General features: G+C 35.1%; 2 protein-coding genes across 10 annotated transcripts in view; one reads left to right on the top strand and one right to left on the bottom strand.

Moving 5' to 3' along the window:
- The window catches only part of LOC120866323 (spore coat protein SP96-like), a 2,033-nt gene extending 1,072 nt beyond the window's left edge, over positions 1–961 (top strand). For both annotated transcript variants that reach the window (XM_040243987.1, XM_040243986.1), the window contains one exon: positions 35–961. In XM_040243987.1, the coding sequence (XP_040099921.1) occupies positions 35–257 (223 nt within the window). In that variant the 3' untranslated portion in view covers positions 258–961. The remainder of the gene's footprint in view (positions 1–34) is intronic.
- The window catches only part of NF1 (neurofibromin 1), a 244,679-nt gene that overhangs the window by 90,135 nt on the left and 131,706 nt on the right, over positions 1–22,838 (bottom strand). For 6 of the 8 annotated variants that reach the window (XM_040243973.1, XM_040243976.1, XM_040243974.1 and 3 more), the window contains exons 31-36: positions 20,092–20,154; positions 15,314–15,472; positions 14,709–14,806; positions 13,209–13,355; positions 10,692–10,838; positions 6,161–6,271 (exon numbers count right to left, since the gene is read on the bottom strand). In XM_040243973.1, the coding sequence (XP_040099907.1) occupies positions 6,161–6,271; positions 10,692–10,838; positions 13,209–13,355; positions 14,709–14,806; positions 15,314–15,472; positions 20,092–20,154 (725 nt within the window). The remainder of the gene's footprint in view (positions 1–6,160; positions 6,272–10,691; positions 10,839–13,208; positions 13,356–14,708; positions 14,807–15,313; positions 15,473–20,091; positions 20,155–22,838) is intronic. The other 2 variants (XM_040243979.1, XM_040243980.1) reach the window with 1 other exon arrangement.

Genomic DNA, 22,838 nt, shown 5'->3' with positions numbered 1-22,838 from the left:
GTACGGAAAGTGTAGTCACAGCCAAGAATACGAAAAGTGCAGCCACAACCACGAGCACGAAAAGTGCAGCCACAGCCACGAGTAAAGAAAGTGTAGTCACAACTAAGAATATGAAAAGCACAGCCACAACCACGAGCACAAAAGGCGCAGCCAAAACCACGAGTACGAAAAGTGGTGGCACCAAATTGAATCCAATGGACAGCACTCACGTTCTTTTCTCTGTCATATTTTTGTTGTTTTTTGTATACTTAGGCTGAAGTGGACCTGGACTGTCTGCATTGTTACCTCAGTTCATTATATCTGCTGAATGGCAACAAGCACACTAGGAAAATCAAATTTATTTCAACTTACTTCTGAGTAAATTATCACTATCCTAGTTTAATTTGGTTGTTTGCAAATTTTAATTGTGTAAGTTTAATCATTGCCTTAATATGATGGCTTCCTTCCTAATAAATGCTAAAAGGAAGGCAAAATACTCTGTTTGCCTTTTAAATGTTTGCAAAACTGAGTTGCAACTTGGGGTTTTACATTAAAGGTGTAAGAGAAGAAATTATGTTGGTGACATTTAACCAAAGTATGCTGTGTGGGTGTGCATGCGTGTGTGTGTGTGTGTGTGTGTGTGTGTGTGAAAATGACAGGGGACTGTGGACAGGGGTTGAGGAGCAGCATGTGTTATTCTGCATTTATTTTTTATTAAATAGACAAAAGGATAAACTATAGTGCTCTATAAAACAATACACCTGTCACCATATTCCATAAATGTGTAATAGTAATACATTGTTACGATAAAAAAGACTCCAATTCTGCTAACATTTGGAGTACAGACTAAACTGCTCCAATGACAAAGTTATCTTACTCTGTATACACTTCTGTCTTTTACTGCAAATGGTAATTTGTCAATTTGATGCCTAGAATTCAGAATTCTTCCTTACAGAAATATACCCCATAAGTACTGGTGAGATTTTCATGCTGGTCTACAAAGATTTATTTAAGCTAAAAACCTAGCATTTAATTTTAACAGTGATAATAACCATATGTAAACAACTCTGATTCTTACTAGTTGTGCCACCTTGAGCTTAATTCCCAACCCAGTGGAAACTCCCAAACAAACTGGTAATAAACCCACTTCAAATGAATCACTTGGGGTGTCTGTTAGATAGGTTAGGCTCTACCCTGAAATTCTGATTTAGCAGCCCATGTAGGGCCTGGAGATATATGTTTGTTTGATAGCTAGGTTTGTGAATGACTAACAGCATCTCTAAATTTCAGTTTATAAATAAGTCAGTCATTGGCAGTAATAATACCTCAGCAGGTTATTTTAAGGGTTAAATGAAAAAGTATGTAATATGCACAGTCTGAGAAAGCACTCAGTAAATTTTAGCCATTATCATTATTACTGCTGCTGCTGCTAAGTCGCTTCAGTCATGTCTGACTCTGTGCAACCCCATAGACGGCAGCCTACCAGGCTCCTCCGTCCTTGGGATTCTCCAGGCAAGAATGCTGGAGTGGGGTGCCAATTCCTTCTCCAATGCATAAAAGTGAAAGTCAAGTCGCTCGGTCATGTATGACTTTTCACGACTCCATGGACTGCAGCCTACCAGGCTCCTCCGTCCATGGGAGTTTCCAGGCAAGAGTACTGGAGTGGGGTGCCACTGCCTTCTCCAATCATTATTACTACTAACACCCAAAAAGCATCTTCCAGGTATCACAATATACCTAAGAGGAAAACTCTTCATTGTACTTTTAGGTTTTATAGTTTTAATTATTCTGACAAAAATGTTCCCGGCAACAAGTCAAACAACAGAGATATATAACAGAACTTCTGTAGCTGACCCACTGTGTGCTCCAGTCATGCCCCTGAGAACACCACTGTGAACAGTTTAGCGTGCACGTTCACAGGCCTGTCAGTCTGTGCATATCACATGCCCGCACACACACACACCCGTGTTCCTTTTCATCATGCATGATAAATGTCAAGAGTCATCTTTCTGGACATTTGAAAAGCTGCATTAGAGGACTTTCTGTTACTTTTGCCAGCTCAGAATCTACTTTTCCTCATTCTGATACCGGCAGTCCAATTTCCCTTTGGGAAACCCTGCTCCCATCCCCTCCCCTCACGGCTTTCAGTTTATGCAGTTTAAGCTACCTTCAACAGTGAGCTCCAGGGATGGGCGTAAGATTCAGACCTAGATACCAAGAAATTCCATCTCCCTTGCCATAGTGAATGCCTCAGGAATTGGCAGGTGACTCGGGCCAATAAGACTAGTACTTTTGCTGTTACTACTGGGAAAGAAGCGTTTTTCACTGGGTTGTTAAGCTGGGAGAATACAAACCACCACTGGGCATAGCTTAGGAAGAGCTGCCTGGGAATAAAATCAACACAAAGAAAGTAGAGTCAAGACACAGAGAAGACAGATGTTCTCCAGATGACATTGTTCAAAGCTCTACATACAGTCATCCAAGAAGCCAGTCCATCTCTTGATCTCCTTGGGTACATCTACCAATTGATATGCTTTCTGGTTTACACAAGTGTAAATTTCGTTTCTGTTGCACGTAACAAGCAAAAACAGACTTAACACAAAACACATTATTCCATAATACAGATGTATCATTATTTATTCAACAATTTCCTTTTGATACAAAGCTGTATATTATATATATATAATATATATTTGCCACTATAAATAATGCTGCAACAATGGACAGGAACTTGGGCAAACTCTGGGAGATGGTGAGGGACAGGGAGGCCTGATATGCTGCAGTCCATGGGGACGCGAAGAGTCAGACATGACTGGGTGACTGAACAGCAACAACAACTGTTCTTGTATTTATGGGACTTTATTACAGGTCAGGTTCAAAGGTATACAGGAGAGAATAGAAGGAAAAGACTAAAAACTAAATTAGATCAAAATTACGAAGCAACCATCATGCCTGACTTGACATGAATCTGGACTTTATTCAGGGACTCAGTGGTGCTACTTAACAAATAGACAGGATTAGATTTGAATTGGAACTGCCTCCAGAAGCAATGTTAAGATGACCTGGAAGTAGTTATGTGGGGTTTAGAGAGTAGGAGAATAATGCTGCATTAATACAGGTTAAAGCTAATAAGAATTGAGTCTCAGTACTGGCAGTGGGGGAAAATGAATTCAAAAGACATTTCCAAAGTAGCTAAAATTAAGGCATTAAGAACCAATTAAAAAAATAAAAAACACATACCTTAGGACATCCCTTGATAAACGAATAGCTGCTAAGTCAATTCAGTCATGTCCGATTCTGTGCAACCCCATAGACAGCAGCCCACCAGGCTCCCCTGTCCCTGGGATTCTCCAGGCAAGAACACTGGAGTGGGTTGCCATTTCCTTCTCCAATGCATGAAAGTGAAAAGTGAAAGTGAAGTTGCTCAGTAGTGTCCGACCCTCAGCGACCCCATGGACTGCAGCCTTCCAGGCCCCTCCATTCATGGGATTTTCCAGGCAAGAGTACTGGAGTGGGGCGCCATTGCCTTTTCCGAATAGCACTAGGAGGTTATTTCAAATCACATGACTGCTGACTTAGGGGCAGCCAGGAATCCACTGGCTAGCCAGGACACAGCATTAAGGGTTTTGCCAAACAGGTATCTGTAGCTGAACCATGTTCTCTTTGTGGAATTTGAACTGTGAAGTACTGAGGTAGTGAAGGACTGACTAGCTAGGGCTAATGCTGAAGAGATACAGATAAGAGGAAAATCATGAGACACAGCTGAATGTGAGACCAAGAAACAGGCAATAAGTCAGTTCCAGGACTGATGGACACATAAGTGCCGTCTGCACCTGTTCTAATTCATGTTTTTCCTGGGGCCCACCTTCTTGAGAAAGTGAGAATGATTTCTCTGTAAAAACTGAGCTGTGACTAAAACAGCTTTATTGATTTGCCTAGATGACACAACTAAAATCAAGACATGGTGATTGATAATGAGGAGGATAAATCAAAGAGGGAAGAGTTTTAAATGATTAGGGTTTCTAGGCTGAGAAGGGATGGTGATGCTATTGAGAAAGAGAATATGGTGCAAAGAGGAAGTTGATTTGAATATACATTGAATTAAGTTTTGGACATTTCAAGTCTAAAAGGTCTGTGGACAATCTGTAAGGAGGCTGGAATCCATCGTTCAAAAGACATAAACTAATACATGGTAGTCTAAGCCACAAAAACAAAGGAATATCAGAAAGTCAAACCTAAGTGTCCTCTGACAAAGTTCACTGAGTAGAGACAAGGCCTTCACCGCCCTCTCCTGCTCTTGTGCTCCTCCACAGTCGAGCAGGTCGCCCCACTCTGAGTGATCACATGCTCAACTGTCCTGACCTGAGGCTTCACACCAGGTGACAATGAAGCCAGGAGGCACTCTCGTTCGTCTAAATAACAGACTGAAATGTAGAAAGTCTGAAGCTGGCAGAGTCACAGCCCAAAACAAACAAACAGAAAAGAAAACCTTAAACATACTCTGTATGCTTGGAGAACTTTATAGGTCACAAAATACTTTATGGGAGACGTAGGCAGGATAGTTTTTCTAAGCAACTCCCTTTCTTTAACATATGAAGAAACAGAGTCATAAAAACTAACTTGTCTAAGAAGCAGCAGAGCTGGGAACCTTCAGCACACTCAAGTCAACCTATTACATGGGTCTCTAGGATATCCCACTGATTTAATCTCACAGGTGTCTGCATCAGGCCCAAGCTACTTTCCTTTGGCCTTGTATAGTATGCAGACCACCACAGAGAAGGAATATAATCTTACACTCTGATCCTGGAGAAAAAAACCAGCTTTAAGGTTTTCCAGAAATCTTTGAAACTTGTAAACTAACAAGAATTTAAAGGGGGAGGAGGACACATGTCTACCTACCTCTCTCACCAATGTTTCACTTTTAATTACTTAGACAAAATAGGGAAAATCAAAATACACTGGTGGTATTAAAGATTGGGATTGGTATACAAGGATGGTTCATCTCAATTGCAAAAGAAAATTAAAATCTTAGGCAATTGAGAAACAGCATCTGAGGTAAAAGTTGGAAAGAAGACTAATGGGAAGGTGAAGAGACGTTCCTCAGAACTGCTAAAGAGGAAGGCTAAGGATAAATCCAAGTTTCTATCCCCTCTTGATTCCCTAACACCCAGTTCTTGGGACTTCTTGGTTTAACACTGTCTGCATTATCCCATTAAATCAGTTTCCCACCTCCCACCTTCCTTTCATCACTCCACTGCCACTTCTCCTCAACCTCCATTTGTTTCTTATACACTGCCAATTTTTTTTTTGCCATTCATGATCATTAAAAGTCTACTGATGTAATTCCTCAATTTATATTAAATTCAGGAAACTAAGATTCATTTCTACAACCTAATGGAATAACAGAACTAAGAGAAAACATAGCCGCTGAGATTCCAAAGCCAGTGGTCTATTATATAAATTGTTCCTAAGGTTCAATTACCAAGAGTTTATATCACACTAAATGGGAAGAAGGAAAACTGACCAAATAATACCACAGACAAGTTCTCCAATGGAACACAGAATAAGGCAAGAAAGAAAAGACAATGGCAGGGAAAGTAACATGAGCATTAGACCTATTGTGAAGGAGGAACATTTCAAGAAAGGTTTCCTGGGAACTAGCTTTCGCTGAAGACAGCACAAATAAACACAATCAATTTTTCAGGCTGTCACTTGTGCCATATCTTTATAGACATTTCCCACAGCGTCTCTGAATTATTTGTTAAATCACCCTGATGTTGCCTTACCAGGCCTATTATTAAAAGTTCTCAGATTCTTTGTTTTATTTCCATTACAAAAAGGTTTCTTAGTATCATATTGCAGATATTATTCAAACAGAATATACCAGAAAACAAAAGACTGTGATTTTTTTTTTTACTCTTTGTAATTAATTCATTGTAGGTGGCATAAAAAAACAGATGTAATACAGGGAAGCAAATATGAAGCAGGTACTATGAAAAGCAATTTATAATAGATGGAGCACCATATGGGGACAAGATGGCTGTTTACCAGCTACATTCTCCCAGGAAAACTTGTCTCCAACTCTGATAAAGTCAAACAGGAAAAACCAAACTTGCTGTCTCTCTACATTTTCTACCATTTTAAAAACTCTGGTAAGAGAAACTAAAACAGTGTTTCTTACCTCCGTGCAACATAATAAAATATAGGATTCCCAGCTTTGGAAGTCCCAGCTTGGTAGAAAATACTTAATGTTTTCAAAGCCTTGAACTCTTCTTTTTCATGTACTTGATGCCTGAAAGAAAAAAGAGCACAGTAACTCACAGACTTTATATTGTTCATTGATATCTACAAAAGTCCACAATTGGAACAATGATAAAATATACAAAATGGCAAAATATCTTAAAAGCAACATACTTTCTGAAGGGCAATGTGGTAACAAGCACTAAGTTTCAAGGAACTCTTATTTGAACCCCTGACTGCAAGGAGAATCAAACCAGTCCATCCTAAAGGAAATCAGTCCTGAATATTCATTGGAAGGACTGATGCTGAAGCTGAAGCTTCCAATACTTTGGCCACCTGATGTGAAAAACTGACTCATTTGAAAAGACCCAGATGCTGGGAAAGATTGAAGGCAGGAGGAGAAGCGGACGACAGAGGATGAGATGGTAGAATGGCATCACTGACTCAATGAACATGAGTTTGAATAAACTCTGGGAGTTGGTGATGGACAGGGAGGCCTGGCGTGCTGCAGTCCATGGGGTTGCAGAGAGTCTGATACGACTGAGCAACGGAACTGATTATTTGAACCATTAGGATAACATTAAGAAAACTACCAGACAGGGATATTAATCATAGAATTGTCTTTAACCATTTTTCTTTCTAGACAGAAGTTTTTGAATTTTATTGATTTGTTTTTTAAGAGTTCAGTTTATGAACCTTTCCTTTCCCTGGTTTACTGATTTTGAATGGGTGAGAAAAGTCCATATGTTCTTCTTTATGGGAGTTTATCCTCACAAATAGTGTACTATTTTCCAGATGGTTACTTACTGGTACAGTGGTACCAATACAATTTATTAAAAGGCCATTCTAATCTCCCTGATTCTGAGTATCACTTTTTTACTTCAGTTCAGTCGCTCAGTCATGTCTCTTTGCAACCCCATGAACCGCAGCATGCCAGTCTTCCCTGTCCATCACCAACTCCCGGAGTCCACCCAAACCCATGTCTATTGAGTCAGTGATGCCATCCAACCATCTCATCCTCTGTCATCCCCTTCTCCTTCTGCCCTCAATCTTTCCCAGCATCAGGGTCTTTTCAAATGAGTCAGCTCTTTGCATCAGATGGCCAAAGTATTGGAGTTTTATCTTCAACATTAGTCCTGCCAATGAACACCTAAGACTGATCTCCTTTAGCATGGACTGGTTGGATCTCCTTGCAGTCCAAGGGACTTGAAAGAGTCTTCTCCAACACCACAGTTCAAAAGCATAAATTCTTCGGCACTCACTCAGCTTTCTTTATAGTCCAACTCTCACATCCATACATGACCACAGGAAAAACCAAAGCCTCGACTAGACGGACCTTTGTTGGCAAAGTCATGTCTTCGTTTTCTGAATGTTGAGTTTTAAGCCAACGTTTTCACTCTCCTCTTTCACTTTCATCAAGAAGCTCTTTAGTTCTTCACTTTCTGCCATAAGGGTGGTGTCATCTGCATATCTGAGGTTATTGATATTTCTCCCGGCAATCTTGATGGCAGCTTGTGCTTCCTCCAGCCCAGTGTTTCTCATGATGTACTCCCCATATAAGTTAAATAAGCAGAGTGACAATATACACCCTTGACGTATTCCTTTTCCTATTTGGAACCAGTGTATTGTTCCATGTCCAGTTCTAACTGTTGCTTCCTGGCCTGCATACAGGTTTCTCAAGAGGCAGGTCAGGTGGTCTGGTATTTCCATCTCTTTCAGAATTTTCCACAGTTGATTGTGATCCACGCAGTCAAAGGCTTTGGCATAGTCAATAAAGCAGAAATAGATGTTTTTCTGGAACTCTCTTGCTTTTTCGACGATCCAGCCGATGTTGGCAATTTGATCTCTGGTTCCTCTAACTTTTCTAAAATCAGCTTGAACATCTGGAAGTTCACAGTTTAAGTATTGCTGAAGCATGGCTTAGAGAATTTTAAGAATCACTTTACTAGTGTGTGAGATGAGTGCAATTGTGCAGTAGTGGGAGCATTCTTTGGCACTGCCCTTCTTTGGGACTGGAATGAAAACTGACCTTTTCCAGTCCTGTGGCCACTGCTGAGTTTTCCAAATTTGCTGGCATATTGAGTGCAGCATTTTCACAGCATCATCTTTCAGGATTTGAAACAGCTCAACTGGAATTCTATCACCTCCACTAGCTTTGTTCGTACTGATGCTTCCGATACTTTTATACTTATACATGTAAATATATTTAAATACAGTTTTTAAAAGGGCATGGTTTAATTATTATATATTCTGCTCAAAATAGTGTCTTTAACCTGAAGATTTATGTCATTTACTAGCTCTGGAAAATTCTCATCTGTTGTCTCTTCAAATATTGCCTCTTCATTACTCTTTAAGCTCTATTTATTTATTTATTTATTTATTTTTCAGTTATTAAACGTTTATAAGCTCTATTTATTAGATATGTTGGAACTTCTCATTCTATAACCTCCATCTCTTAAACTCTTTCATATTTTCCATTTCTTTATCTCTGTGTGTAAAAGTCCATGGAATTCTTCAGGCCAGAATACTGGAGTGGGTAACCTTTCCCTTCTCCAGGGGATCTTCCCAACCCAGGGACTGAACCCAGCATTGCAGTCGTCTTCTTTACCAGCTGAGCCACAAGGGAAGCCCAGGAATACTGGAGTGGGTAGCCTATCCCTTCTCCAGCGGATCTTCGTGACCCAGGAATCTAATTGGGGTCTCCTGCATTGCAGGCAGATTCTTCACCAACTGAGCTATCAGGAAAGCCCACATACTAAATAATTTTCTCCAAAATTCTCTTCTAGCTACGTATGTGTTTAAAAATATTTTTAATATACATTTTCTTTTACCTAGTATTCCTATGTGTCTTGAGGGTAGGAGAAGAGACTATAATACCTCAGTTCATCATACTGCTGCTACCAAGTGAGCATTTACTTAATATTAATGGAGACAACATACAGCATCTGAGAAGGGAAATAGGTACACGTATGTATGGATAAATGACTAGGAGGCTATCTGCCAAATGTTAACTGAATTATCTCTAAGAGATGAAATAACTGAAAAATTTTCCCTTTTTAGATTTCTATGTTTTGACTAATTTAACAATTATTAGTTTATAGTTGACAACATTATAAAGCTACTTCCATTTTTTTAAAAGAAAAACGAGTCTCAGGGAGCATCAATGGAAATTTAGAACAAAAATATCATTTAATGCCTATGGAACACTTTATATATACACCAGATATTGTTCTAAGTATCTTACACATATAATATCATTTAGTGTTCAAAAGCACAGAGGATTGTTTTGTAGGAAGGTGGGGTCTTAGGTTAAAAGGACTAATGAAGTTTTGTTTGAAAAATGGAAAAATGGCAAGGACATCCTTAGTAATGCTGAATAAAACATAGTTTTATATGTTTATATAATTTTCAACTAAGTAACATGAAAATTTTGCATTGAAAATATTCCTTTAATTACATAGGAATAAGTCTGACACAACTGAGCGACTGAACTGAACTGAAATATCTGTTACATGGGAAAATGTAACAGAACTAAAGATAACAACTAAGCTTGAAAGGAGATTGTTACATATTCCTACATTCTTTTAATAATATCAAAAAACTGGAGTCGTGTACAAAACTATCATCTGTATATAATATGACTAATAACAGGTACTCACAATCCATGGAATATTATATAAAAATCATTAATATGAATTAAACTTTAGAATGTCATATTCTGTTCTTTCCTTTCTGCTTCTAGCACATACTATGAACAAAACACTTAACCCACACTCATTATGAAGTACTAAGTGACTAAGTGTAAAGTACTATGAAAGATACTTTAAAAGACTAAAGAATTCTGCAAACTATCTTCACTGTAACAACACAGAGGTGAATGTCTAACGATGAGGATCCAAATCTCAATGAGATTCAAAACAAATGTTCACAGAAAGAAATTTTATAGCAGTATTACCATATTTCTGACCTTCAGTCTAAAAGTTGTACAATTAACTTCCAGAAGACTTCTGAAAAATTTTATTATGTGATAGAAAGAGTTCAGCACTTAGAACCAAAGGACCTATGACTTAGGATGGAATCTTAGGCAAAGGACCTATGACTTAGGATGGAATCTTAGGCAAATTACTCACTTTGAACTCTATTTTCCCAATAATTATAATATGAAAATAATGTTATCTACCTTCCTTTTAACTATTAAGTGCAAAAACAACTCAAAATAACATGACACAGTATTATTCAACAAGATGTTATTATTTTTTTACGAGAAAATCAACCATGAAACAAAGCATATTGCAACAATATACAGGGTAAAGGGAAAAGTGGGACCCCAAAACACGGCAATGTGGTTATGAAGTACATCTTTCCCAATAATCCTCTGTGAAATATACAAGCATATCCAACAAGTGGCCTGGAGGTAAAGCTTGCAGCTCAATGAAAAAGACAGAAATCATCATGTCGAGGTGGTACTTTACCTAGTCATAAATTCCTCAAACTTCGAACTGGTAAGGTTAAGGCTGGACCAGTGTGTATCTGCCACAGGTTTGTGCTCTGGAGGACCCAGGTATGCAAGAAGTGTTGCCATCTTATCAAAAGGTCGTCTTCCAACAGCTTTGTGATCCCTAGATATAGGAAACTACTTAGGAAAAAAGTAGCAGTTCACATGTAGCAGAACACATTTCTTTATTTTTTTTAAAATTGGAGTATAATTGCTTTATAATGTTGTGTTAGTTTCTGCTGTACAACGAACGAAGTCAATCAGCAGGATGTATACATATCCCTCTTGAACCTACCATTCCACCTCTGGAGGTCATCAGAGCACCGAGCTGAGCTCCCTGTGCCCTACAGGAGCTTCCCGCTAGCTATTTTCCACACACAGTAGGGTATATAAAAACACATTTAGATTGTCACTGGCTGCTTTTCTTTTTACTGTCCGGAGGTGGTTCCTGCTCATTTGTAAATAGCACCCAAAAGACCTCAGGGGTTTTAAGTATAACTGAGACATCTTAGAAATAGGACCATTCCTCAACTAAAAAATTTACATAAAATTTCATTATGTTCTAGTATTCTTAATCTATTACCATTAAACAGGCAACCAGTAAGTAAAAATAACATTCTAATCCAGTTTTTCTCAGGATGAAAAGAACTCATTTGGAGAGACCACTGTTTAGGAAGTGGACATAGTGTCCCTGATATCAGATTTCTGCTTAACCAGGGTAAATATGAATTTTCAACAACTATTAAACATTTAAAACTAAAGATAACAAGATACTATTTCACAAACATCAAACTGACAAAAAAAAATTATGACATTTGCTAGTGCCAATTTTGGTGAAGAAGTGTACACTGTACTCTCACATAGTACTGTCAAAGCATAAATCAGTATGTACACTATAAAAAATAATGTGGCGATATCTAATAAAGTTGAGGCTATGTATACCCCAGAACTCAGCAATTATGCATTTGGGTAATTCACAAGGAGACAAATGTGAAGAATATTTATTACATTACCATTTAAAATAATGAAAAACAGGAAACCCTAAATATCCATCAATTAGGAAGTATGAAAATAAACTGTGACATAGCTATTCAATAAAATACTAAGATAAGTTAAATAAATGGTAAATCTCAAATAGAATATTATATGAAGAGACTATATTCACTGTATCATTGCTATAAAGTTTTAAAACACACAAAACTGTTTTATATGTACCTATGTTATACCTATACTTTTCTTTTTCTTGTCAGTTACACAAGAGAGAAGTTGTATCTTTTTCTCTCCCAGAAATAAAATGTTATAAAGATCTGAAGTAATTCAACAAAATAAAAAATGTTAAAAATAGGCAGTAGACATGGATTTCTGTTATATTATAGTCAATACTTTTTTGTATGTTTGAAATGTGTCTTTTAAAAAAAAATTGTAAAAAAAACTGGTACTAAAGTACATGAATATGTACTTAAGTCATATAAGTTTGTATTTTAAAAGATGCATATAAAAGAATGTTTGCATTTAAAAGTTCCACTTTAAGTGCCACACAGATGAAGCATCTCCCTCCTTATGGTCTTCTACTTTCTCTATGAATAAGCAAACCATTTTTATTGGAATTTAAAAATAATCTGGACTCATTTGACCTTTGTAAGAGAACTCATACATAAGAATCTGGACCACTGTAAACATATGTAACGATTATAGAAAGGACAGCAAATAATTCAGGCTACAAGAGACTTTAACTAAAAACAGCTAATGAAACAATTCCCAAATTAATAATTTTCAATTATTAAGTACTGCCTATGTAAAACTTCATTTGCATGTACTTCAGAGTATCACAAATGGGATTACTATAGAATTGCAATAGAATAGCAAAGTTTTAACCCACTCCAGTGTTCTTGCCTGGAGAATCCCAGGGACAGGGGAGCCTGGTGGGCTGCCATCTATGGGGTCGCACAGAATTGGACACGACTCAACTGACTTAGCAGCAGCAGTAGCAGCAGCAATGTTTTAATTATTAACTTCCTAAGAATTAAGCTGCTCTTTAAATTCAGATGCCAAGACTCATTTGAGCTAGTAAATTTAAACTTCTCTGTGGCTTGTTGTAATATTATGTTTGCAAGCCAGAAAAAATCCAAAAGGCTAATTCGTGATTTCTCAGTTTAATTTTTTGTTTCCTTGGGTAGATTCTTAGTTTCCCCACAAGGGATCAAACTCAGGCCCCAGCAATGAAAGTGCAGAGTCTTTCATAACCACTAGACTGCCAGAGAATTCCCTCTTAGCTTTAGTATTTTTTTAAAATGTCTACAATACCTACATAGGTTTGTTGACCAATTAATATGACTTAATCTTTTGCCTACATATTTTTAAAGGTCTACATTACTCTTTAAAAATCATAATTCTTATTCTAAGAAGATACAAAGTAAAAGGCATTATTCATGACCAATACTTTTATCAATTTAAAGTGAGAGTTTTCAATATCCCCATGACTGAGAAATCTTACCTGTTGCTGGAAAGATACTGGCCAATTTTCTCTTGATTATTCCATAACAGACGATGTAAAGCAAGCACATTGCCATCACTGATGAAGGAAAGACTATGATTTACAGCATCACTTGTAGGACAATCAGATGCTATATCAAGGAAAAACCTTCAAAAATGCAAAGTTATTAGAATTTCAAAAACCAGATATACTCATATCTATGTTTGAATTAAATTTATGTGAAGTAACTTTGTGAAATTACTGATATGACAAATATGGAGGTTTTATTCACACATGTAACTATAAACAAAAAAAGAAGAGACAAGGAGAAACTTGGTTTTCCATTTGATACCTGGCTTCAGCTTCAAAGTAGGCTCTGAAGTCAGACAACAAAATTTAGATAGATGAGAATCTATCAGTACTTTACAGATAAAGAAATGGAGGCCCAGACAAGACAAAAGACCTCCCCAAAGTTATACAGCTTGTTAGGTCAAAGTCAGGATCAGAATCTTTGTTCTTTTAACTTTCTATGGGTAGTCAATCTTTCTGTGGATAGACATAGAATGTGAATCCTATGCTGACATTCATTTTTTTTCCAGTATGATTTACAGTCCAATAATATACCTTTTAAATTCCAATCAGAAAGAAGTTAGTATGAACTATAATGAAAAATTATAAGAGTTGTAGGGAGGGGGGTTCAGGATTGGGAACTCATGTACACCCATGGCGGATTCATGTCAATGTATGGCAAAACCGATACAGTACTGTAAAGTAAAATAAAGTAAAAATAAAATAAAATAAAATAAATATTTTTTAAAAGAGTTGTAGAAGTATAGCTTAGACTATAAGTCAAATCAATTAGATTCACACTGTATGAAAAGTAGAATTCTTTCTCATAAGTTATCTCATATGTTTCTCTAAAATCAACTCACAGTTAAGTACAGTATTAAACCTACTTTACCAAATCAACAACTCAGAGATAAAAAGAAGCAACTAGCTAGTTATAGGTACCGAGCAGAACTCAAGTTTTCTAAAATCACAAAACTTCCAACAGTTGTCCAATTACTAATGAACAAAATCTTATGCATTTGCTTTACTTGGTTTAAAGAGTAACTTTTTAGTTTACATACATTTCCAAATTAAAGTATCAAAAATATTCTAACATCAAAAAATTGTGATGATACACTATAATGCATTATCTGTACCAGTTTGGTTTTAGTTTTTACTGAAAGAAATCTTTTTCCTTCTACCTCTCCTCCATCTTGTGGTGAACTCAAATCCTTTACTTTAGTAGCTATGTCAAACATCTCTCTTGGTTTTTAAATATGGAAATCACCAAATTACAAAGAATATCACTTTACTTCATTAATGTCTTTTATAGTGAAATAAGATTAACTATGTTCTTGACCTCAAGAGAAAAAACCTACAAAGGAGTTCCATCTAGATCAAGTACATGGACTTAAGTGACACTGAAAGTATCTGATCCAAACAGAGCAATTGGCTAAGTAGCAGGCTGCTCACCTTCGTGCTGCATCAAAGTTGCTTTTCACAAAATCATTAAAAGGCCGCATATGCTCTTCTTTTGTGAAAAGGACGTGATTGGCAATACTCTGAAGTATCTAAACAATAAAATAAGGTTATAAAGGATCTGATTATTTATGAAATCTACACATCCGTTTAACTCTAAAAAATATTAATTTTCTCACTGATACAATTTCTATTGGTGATTAAAATCAGTTATTGATCATTCTGTTTCTATGCTTTCCTAAATATAATTATATAAACACATATATATTTATACATATAAAAACAGACATGAAAATTTTAATGTGTTTTGAAAAATAATATAGTATACATTTTGTTCTCCATTTTGGAATTTCCAAAATGATTACACAGAAAACCATCTTCAGAAGACATTTGCTAAAATATTCTCAAATGATAAGATGTTCCATCAGTAACAGTCTCATGAATTTCTTTATCATATAAAGAAATAAAAATAAAACAAAAGCATGTAAGGGAAAACCACAGGGCATTTCAAAAATTAAGAGAGAATACAGTGAATAAAAAAACTGAAAATTTATGGAAGAGAAACTCTAAATAGTTATATTATCAAAATGATTCTTCACCTTTGACATTAACTTCAAGCCCCTTTCGATTCTAGCCGGTGGCTTTTTATCTAAAATCCCTGCTTCATATGGTGAGACAATGGCAGGATTGATAAATCTGAGAAACATGGCACTTCCTACTGCACCGATGCTGTTCTGAGGGAAACGCTGGCTAACCACCTAAAAACAAGGAATTGAGGATTGAGTACATGGTTTGAATTAAAACAAGAAAATGGGAAGAAAGATTGCACAAAGAATCTGAATAGACCAGTCCTTGTAAACAGTACATTTATAATTTTTCCTACTCCCAAAATATCAGTAAACAAAAATTTATCCTCAATTCTTGCCCTCTATCATTTAAAATCACAATGAAGGTCTCTAAGGGAAAAAAAAAGTCTCATAGATGAGTTCTGTAGAAGAGATCTGAAAAAAGATATTAATTTTATCATCATTGTTTATACTGAAGGTTTGTTGAGCAACAAAAGCAGAATAACTTTTCACACAAAAATTATCATATTTTACTAAGATTAAGAGACACGAGAGTTTGGTCAGCTCTTGTAAGGCAGAGCTAAATTTTCAACAGCATACCACTGAAAAATCCAATACCTAATAGTAAATACTTACATTTTGTTGTATACCAGGTACAATTGAATTTCTTGAGCAAAATGCTTGCCATATACAAAATAAAACTTAGTTTTCTTAGATTCCTATCAAGAGAAAAAACTTACTTACAAGTAACGTTATTGCCAGTTCTTTTTCTTCATCACAATGCTTTATAATATAAGGACCTACTTATTATTTAAACCATGGAGGAATGGGAATTCTTGGGGACTTAAAAGAAAAAAGGATCCCACCAGCCTAAAAGAGAGAATCCCCATGAGTACCTCAACTTGTAATTCTGTCAAATAAAAAAAGTTAAAGATACAAGAAATGGTTGCCCACACTGAAAAATAATGTGAGCCCAACATTTCACGTGAATTTATTTTCTTTTTATAAAATATTCCACTTTCAAGGTAAATTAGACTGGGAAAGTGCTCAGCTCCTATCTCTCCTAGTAGGTCCTGTTTTAAATTAACATATGAAAATTGTATTATTCTGAAATTCACTTTTTTTTTTTTAACAGATAACACACATATTTACTTTTTTTTTTAATTTTTATTTATTTATTTTTTATTTTACTTTACAATTCTGTACTGGTTTTGCCATACATTGACATGAATCCACCACGGGTCTTTTAAACAACTATTCATGCTTAGCGTGGTTACCTGCTGCTTAAAGCAGTGCTGACTAACTACAAGGCCACAGTACACCAACTCAGTGTTCTGGGATTCTGAGGATAAAACTGTATTTCAAAGGCTATTGCGGGGAAATGAGAAAATATGACTTAGGTGCAGAATCTCACAGAGCTCTAGTTTTCTTCACACTGCCTCAGTAAAGTAACACTTCTTTTCATGAATTCACACGGCTCATGAGTCCAGATTATAACTCTGGAAAAGAGTAAGAATTATTTCACTTCATTCTATTTTCTTCAGTGCTTCATGTGGTATACATTTAAATTGTGTTCTTGTTCACTGTCTAAAATCTCAAAATAATTTTCAATTATATTTGACAGGAAGGCAGTAAAATTAGGACTTTAGAGAATGATTTTCTAAGCTAAGAAAACCTTTGCGAGAGGTGATAGCAGGGGTGAGCTGTAACTAACGCACTCTCGCCTTAAAGCTTTCTTGGTGTTACAGTGCTCTGAGTGCTATGCTACTTCGAGAAGGATGACGACCCTACACGTCAGAGGAGCTGGTGAAGGAGGTTCAGTGCAGCAGCCTTAGCAGGCTGGCTTTAAAGCCTCAATACTGGTTTATAGCTATTTTTAGCTAAAATACAGTTTTAGAAACAGAATTCAGAAGAAAATTCAAGTGCTTTTACCACTGTTGTACTGTGTTTAACCTTCTGGGGAGTAGGAACAGAAAAAAATAATAATGTTTATTTTTGCACAGATAAAATTCTTCATCTAATTTCAGAATGTTCACAGACCACCACGGCTACTGTTTTCTTCAGAACTCATAAATTTTAATCTTAAAACATAAAAAAAAGAGATCAACAACCTAGAAATTTTTAAAGCTTTTGAGCTAGCAAAAAGGGAGGGAATTAAAAACTGCTTTATATTTCATTGCAAAAGGGTTGTTTTAAAAGAATAGCTTATGTTCAGTTTAATCCATTAAAATCCTGAAAAGGCTTTTAAAGAAGTGAAAGTCAAGAGTTTGATTTCCAAAGAACTAATTATAAAATACTAACCTGCTGAGAAAGTGTCTCAAAAAAAAATCAATCACTTATATGCACATGGAGAACTCTTTTCAAATGCATTTTTAGAGTAGCTGTTTACTGGCTTTTTCCAGGAGAGAAAAGTTTTTAAAGTGTGACTCACAATTATACCTGATGTTTACTCAATATTATTCAATCTCAGAATTTAACGACTGTCTGAGGGAATCATTTCCCAAAAGAAATATTGTAAAACTTATGAAAGATACTACATCTTCACTATCTTCCACATCTTCAAAAGTCATTCATGTCAGAACTCAGAGTATCCACACTACAAGAACACACCTTATTTCACGTGTCATATAATTATGTATCTCATCAGTGACAGTATATTTTGGGAACTAAAATCTGATAAAACAATCAATATCTATAAAAATGCTCAACAAGTTTTATGAATTAATTTATTAAAAAACTTCTTTTCCTGTCACCACTAATTAACATCAGTATAATTTTACCTCGTAACATATACATATTCAAACTGTTTTTATTTTTAACCTGTAAAAATCGAATTTATATCCAAAAAACTTGCAGCATAAAAGGCCAAAGAAGAGCCAGTCTGTATGCAGAAGCCATTATCAGTCAAATGGCCCTTTTACTTTCCCCCTACTCATAAAAGGTGAACCACAGGTTACAAATAAATGTAGTCATACACTATACGTCAGCAAGAGGGTCACAACCCATCCATCTTTAATTATCTAAGTAAGTTAGGTTAATAACTTCAAAGGAAATCTAATTATACAGTACATGTTTGAGTTTAATAAAGAGAATTATCTATGGCTACACAGCTACATAATAGAAGCCAGAACCTTCTCTATATATTTTAAATATTCTAATCTATGGTACATAGACCCCAAAAGAAAGTTAACTTGCTTTTAAAAAGATGATTAGATTCGGTTACGCCAACAACTCCATAAATCAACATTTTAGGTTTATAATAACTACACAGTCTTCACACTTCAGAATGTGTTCTAAAATATCCACAAGGACCTCATATCACTTGTGCTGAGAAATGCATTCCAAAACTTGGTGTTACCCAGAAACATTTTTTTGAAATCTGAAAATAACACTAGTAGAAAAAAACATTTCAAGGAACAACTGTAGATAAAATCTTAATAAATAAAGCAATGTTAGGAAGGCTAGAAAACATGCTCCAGAAACAGAGAAAGCCTGAATTTTAATTTATGTAATATACTACAAAATGGCATTAGTAAACACCGAACAAGAGTGTTAGAAACAGTAAATTAATTTCAACAGTGATGGTGTATATTATGTTAAATCCACATACGCTGAGAATTAGAAGGCTGAAGCATTAGAAAGAAATGTTTTTATTAAGCAAGATGGCCATCCAATCCAATCTATTTGCTCACAGCTGACCAAATTTACATAACATACCCAAAAAAGAATCTCCTGAATGTACATAAAAGCATATGTTTCTAAATTTTAATTTAGTTCTGAATTTAAAACAGAAATTTACTGAAGGTAAAGCTCAGACGAAAATGAAAGGTGAAACCAGATGAATACTATATACTAAATTTTACCTTTTAAAGTAAACTATCTTAAAAAAATAATAAATAAAGTAAACTATCTATGTGACTCCTGCAGGTTTTCTTTACATCTTTCTCTAAATTCATTTGGATTATATGAACAAAGGTAATACTAAGCCTGATAAGGATCAGTCATACTGACAGATAATGGCAAATTTTAAATGAATGCATGTTAATATTTTAGACAAATTTCATCTGCCAGAAGAAAATAATTATGACTACCATAATTTTCTTCCTTTTAAATTAGGGCAAGTTTACAGAAGCAGGTAGTACATGAGTATCATGTTTGCAAATGAGGTGTTTCTCTATAAATAAAGACTCATTGCTTTTCTTTATTTCAAAAGTACTATATTCTCAGTCCCAATAGCTTGTAAAGATTTTCTCTAAGGTAAAAGTGGTTTTGTTTCACCATAAGAATTTTTATAAGCTAAGAACAATTATCTAAATCCTGTCCAGATAAAAATCTAAATGAAAAATAAAATTTAGCTACTTTTAGTTAAGATTTAGAAAGTGACAGTTTCCTTCTATGTACTTCTAGCAATTAAGAAAAACTTTCATCTCTAGTTAAATCACTCACATTACCTGCAAACAAGAAGCAAGAATGAAGAGAGTCAGCATTTCCTAAGGCCTTGAAATTAAGTTTCTTTTGCATTCATTTATAATTTTTAAAATAACAATAATAAAATTAGACCAGGGATATCAAATGCACCAAATGCCCCCCAAAATGCCTTTGGGATAAATCAAACCAAAGGAACACAGAGATGTTTCAATGTAACTTAATTCCAGGGTTAATTGAAATGAAAGCTATTTTGTGCCAGAATTAGTAGAATGATTTTACAGTGAAGGTCAAATAGGCTGAAGTGAAGATGTTCTTAACAAACAGCAAAAGATTTTTTGTTTTGCTTTGAAAGAAACAGCTAAAAAAAAGTTCTCCAAACTTACTGATTTTTTGTTTTCCTTTTTTTCTTTTACTGTAGCTTTATTCAGTAGGGAGTGGCAAGTTGCCTACAGAACAGAGATGAGCACAAACAAGTCACAGCACCAACTACATACAGCAACAAAAACAATGTTGGCTTGTACATAAAATTACACGATCAAAATGTAACACAAATGGAATCAACAAAAAATTAGAAATCAACTGAATTTTGAGGGACAAATTTTACTTCTGGATTTTAATCTTTATTATGTCTTTAAGCCAAAGCACTAAATAAATAGCAAGAAATGTGGAGACAATCATATCTACTATTTCTGGCTATAAATCACAGAAAATTTCTCCTCAAATGAACTGAGGATATTTAATATTTACATTTCAGTTAATTCCTAGCTTTTGATGAATTTTATATAAAATTTTCATTACAAGTAGATCATACTCTAAAAATACTTCTATGTGTCTATGTAATTTTTCTTGATCTACATATATTTATATATACTTCTCTGTGTATCCTTCAATTGACTTAAAAGTTCTTTTTTCAATAGTTGATACTGAACTCATAATACTACTGATTAAAAAATAAACATTAAATGACTAAACATAATAGAAAAATACACTTTAGAGATTCTGAGTTAAAAGTCTCTCTCTTTTAAGAAAGATTACTCTTAAAATTTCACTTATTTTTGTTTGCAGGCTGCTTCCTGAGAAAGTTCTAACCAGAGAAGGTTAAAAGCTCTGCAACATTTGGGAAAAGAATGTTATCAGCTCAACTAGAAATAAGCATTAATATCAAAGTGAAGAAACTGCAGAGAAAATCATAGAATAAAACTGTAAGCCTGCTTAAAATTTTTCACAGATTTCACCATTTATCAGAATGTCTCAAACAAAAAACCATCACCAAAAAGCCTCTCAAATCCAGAAACATATTGGTTTCAACTCTCAGAGTCACTTCTAGGCCAAGGAGCTCTATTAAAATTAAAAGATGGACACATACACACAGCTATATTTGAAATGGATAACCAACAAGGACCTACTGTACAGCACAGGGAACTCTGCTCAATGTTCTGTGGCAGCCTGGATGGAAGGGGAGTTTAGGGGAGATGGATACATGTATACGTATGGCTAAGTCCCCTCACTGTTCACCAGAAACCATCATAATGTTGTTAATCGTTGCTAAGAATAATTGTTTTCTCTCTCCCAACAAAAAATTAAAAGTTAAAAAAAATTACTTTTAAAATATTTTGAAAACAAATTAGAATTCTTCAATCTACCCATACAAGGCATTTTATTCCAGGATTTCTGTGATTCAACACCGTAACTTGAGATTTAAAGTTAGTTTGATTTGTACATCCATCCATCCATTCACTCATCCAAGTAGTTACTGTGCACCTAATTGCTAGATACCCATTCTAAGCACTGGAAGATAGCAAACAAGAAGACATAGTCCTTATCTCAAAGAGCTTTGATTCAAACTTTAGACTAAAAGCACTAGTAACCCAATTTATCACAAAAATGCAGTTTTGTACACTTTTTGTTTTCAATCATGGTATACAACCAGCAATTATAGCCTTAAATTTTTTCTGTAAACTACTGTTTGGAGAAGCAGATTTGCCAGGAAAACATGACATTTGTTTAGAATTATATTTAGCTCTTTCTCAGAATTCTCTCACCACAACTTAAGAAAATATCCACTCTGGGAATACTTTCTCATTATTCCAAAACTATCAGGATGAAAGTAGAAATAAACACATGAAAAAATGTCTCAGTTATAAATCTAACACATGGCCATTCCAATATAACCTTAACCCAGACCGCTAAGTAAGGAGGCATATAAAATTAAAGAGCTAGGTAAAGCATGATTTTAAAAAGGTTTAACAGTCAAAAATACTAACTCCAGTAAAAAGACCTAAAGCTCAGAGAAATTTATTAGCTAGCAATGTACTCACATAGCTTTCAAATTTTCCCTAGCAGGTCCCAAAGCAGGAGACATATTTACTAGAGGGAAAAAAAAACAATGGACTACTATCCCTCCCAACAGAACATAAAAGTACAAAGGTACCATTATGTTACTGCCAAAGTCAAAAGGGCAAAGAAAAGCCAGAAGATGGAAGATGAATAAAAATAAAAGAGCAAACTAAGGGGAAAAACTACATTTGCAAGGAGACTCAATGAAAGAATATCTTGAGATCTAAGTTTATTTTTCTTTTTTAATTAGCAAATGTAAAATTTCCCATTATCAGTCACTTATTAAAAAACAAACCCTTATTTATAAATAACATAGCACATCTATCCTCTATAGTACTGTACATTCCAATAATAAGTTTATCCAACAATTCCAAAAACTGCACTAACATTTAAATAATATTCTTAAGAAGAATAATTGTATGTGAAATTTTAATATAATGATTCGGGTCTGTTGTAATATGGGATACTGTATTATGGAATGTTTTAAAAAGCACAACACATAGTGGTTAATAAGCCACCAATTATCACCTGGCTTTATTTTCTGCATTATTTTTACTACCTCCTTCCCTTCCTAACTATGAAAGTTGGCAAGAATCTTGTTTACTTGGGTGGGAGGAATTGGGTAATTTATTCCTTCATTAAATATTTCCTAAGTACTTACTAAGTGCCAAGCACTTAGTTCTTTTTTCCTTTTCCAAGGTTGCTAATGATACAAAATTTTTTTTCTTAGGGAGACAACTACATGAAGAATTTCTATGAACATCTACTAGACCATATATGTAACCAGGTAGTC

Source organism: Oryx dammah, unplaced genomic scaffold (assembly GCF_014754425.2).
Source record: "Oryx dammah isolate SB20612 unplaced genomic scaffold, SCBI_Odam_1.1 HiC_scaffold_8, whole genome shotgun sequence".
NCBI lineage: Eukaryota > Metazoa > Chordata > Mammalia > Artiodactyla > Bovidae > Oryx > Oryx dammah.
Note: the sequence above shows the minus strand (reverse complement) of the source record. Positions and strands in the feature narration are given on the sequence as shown.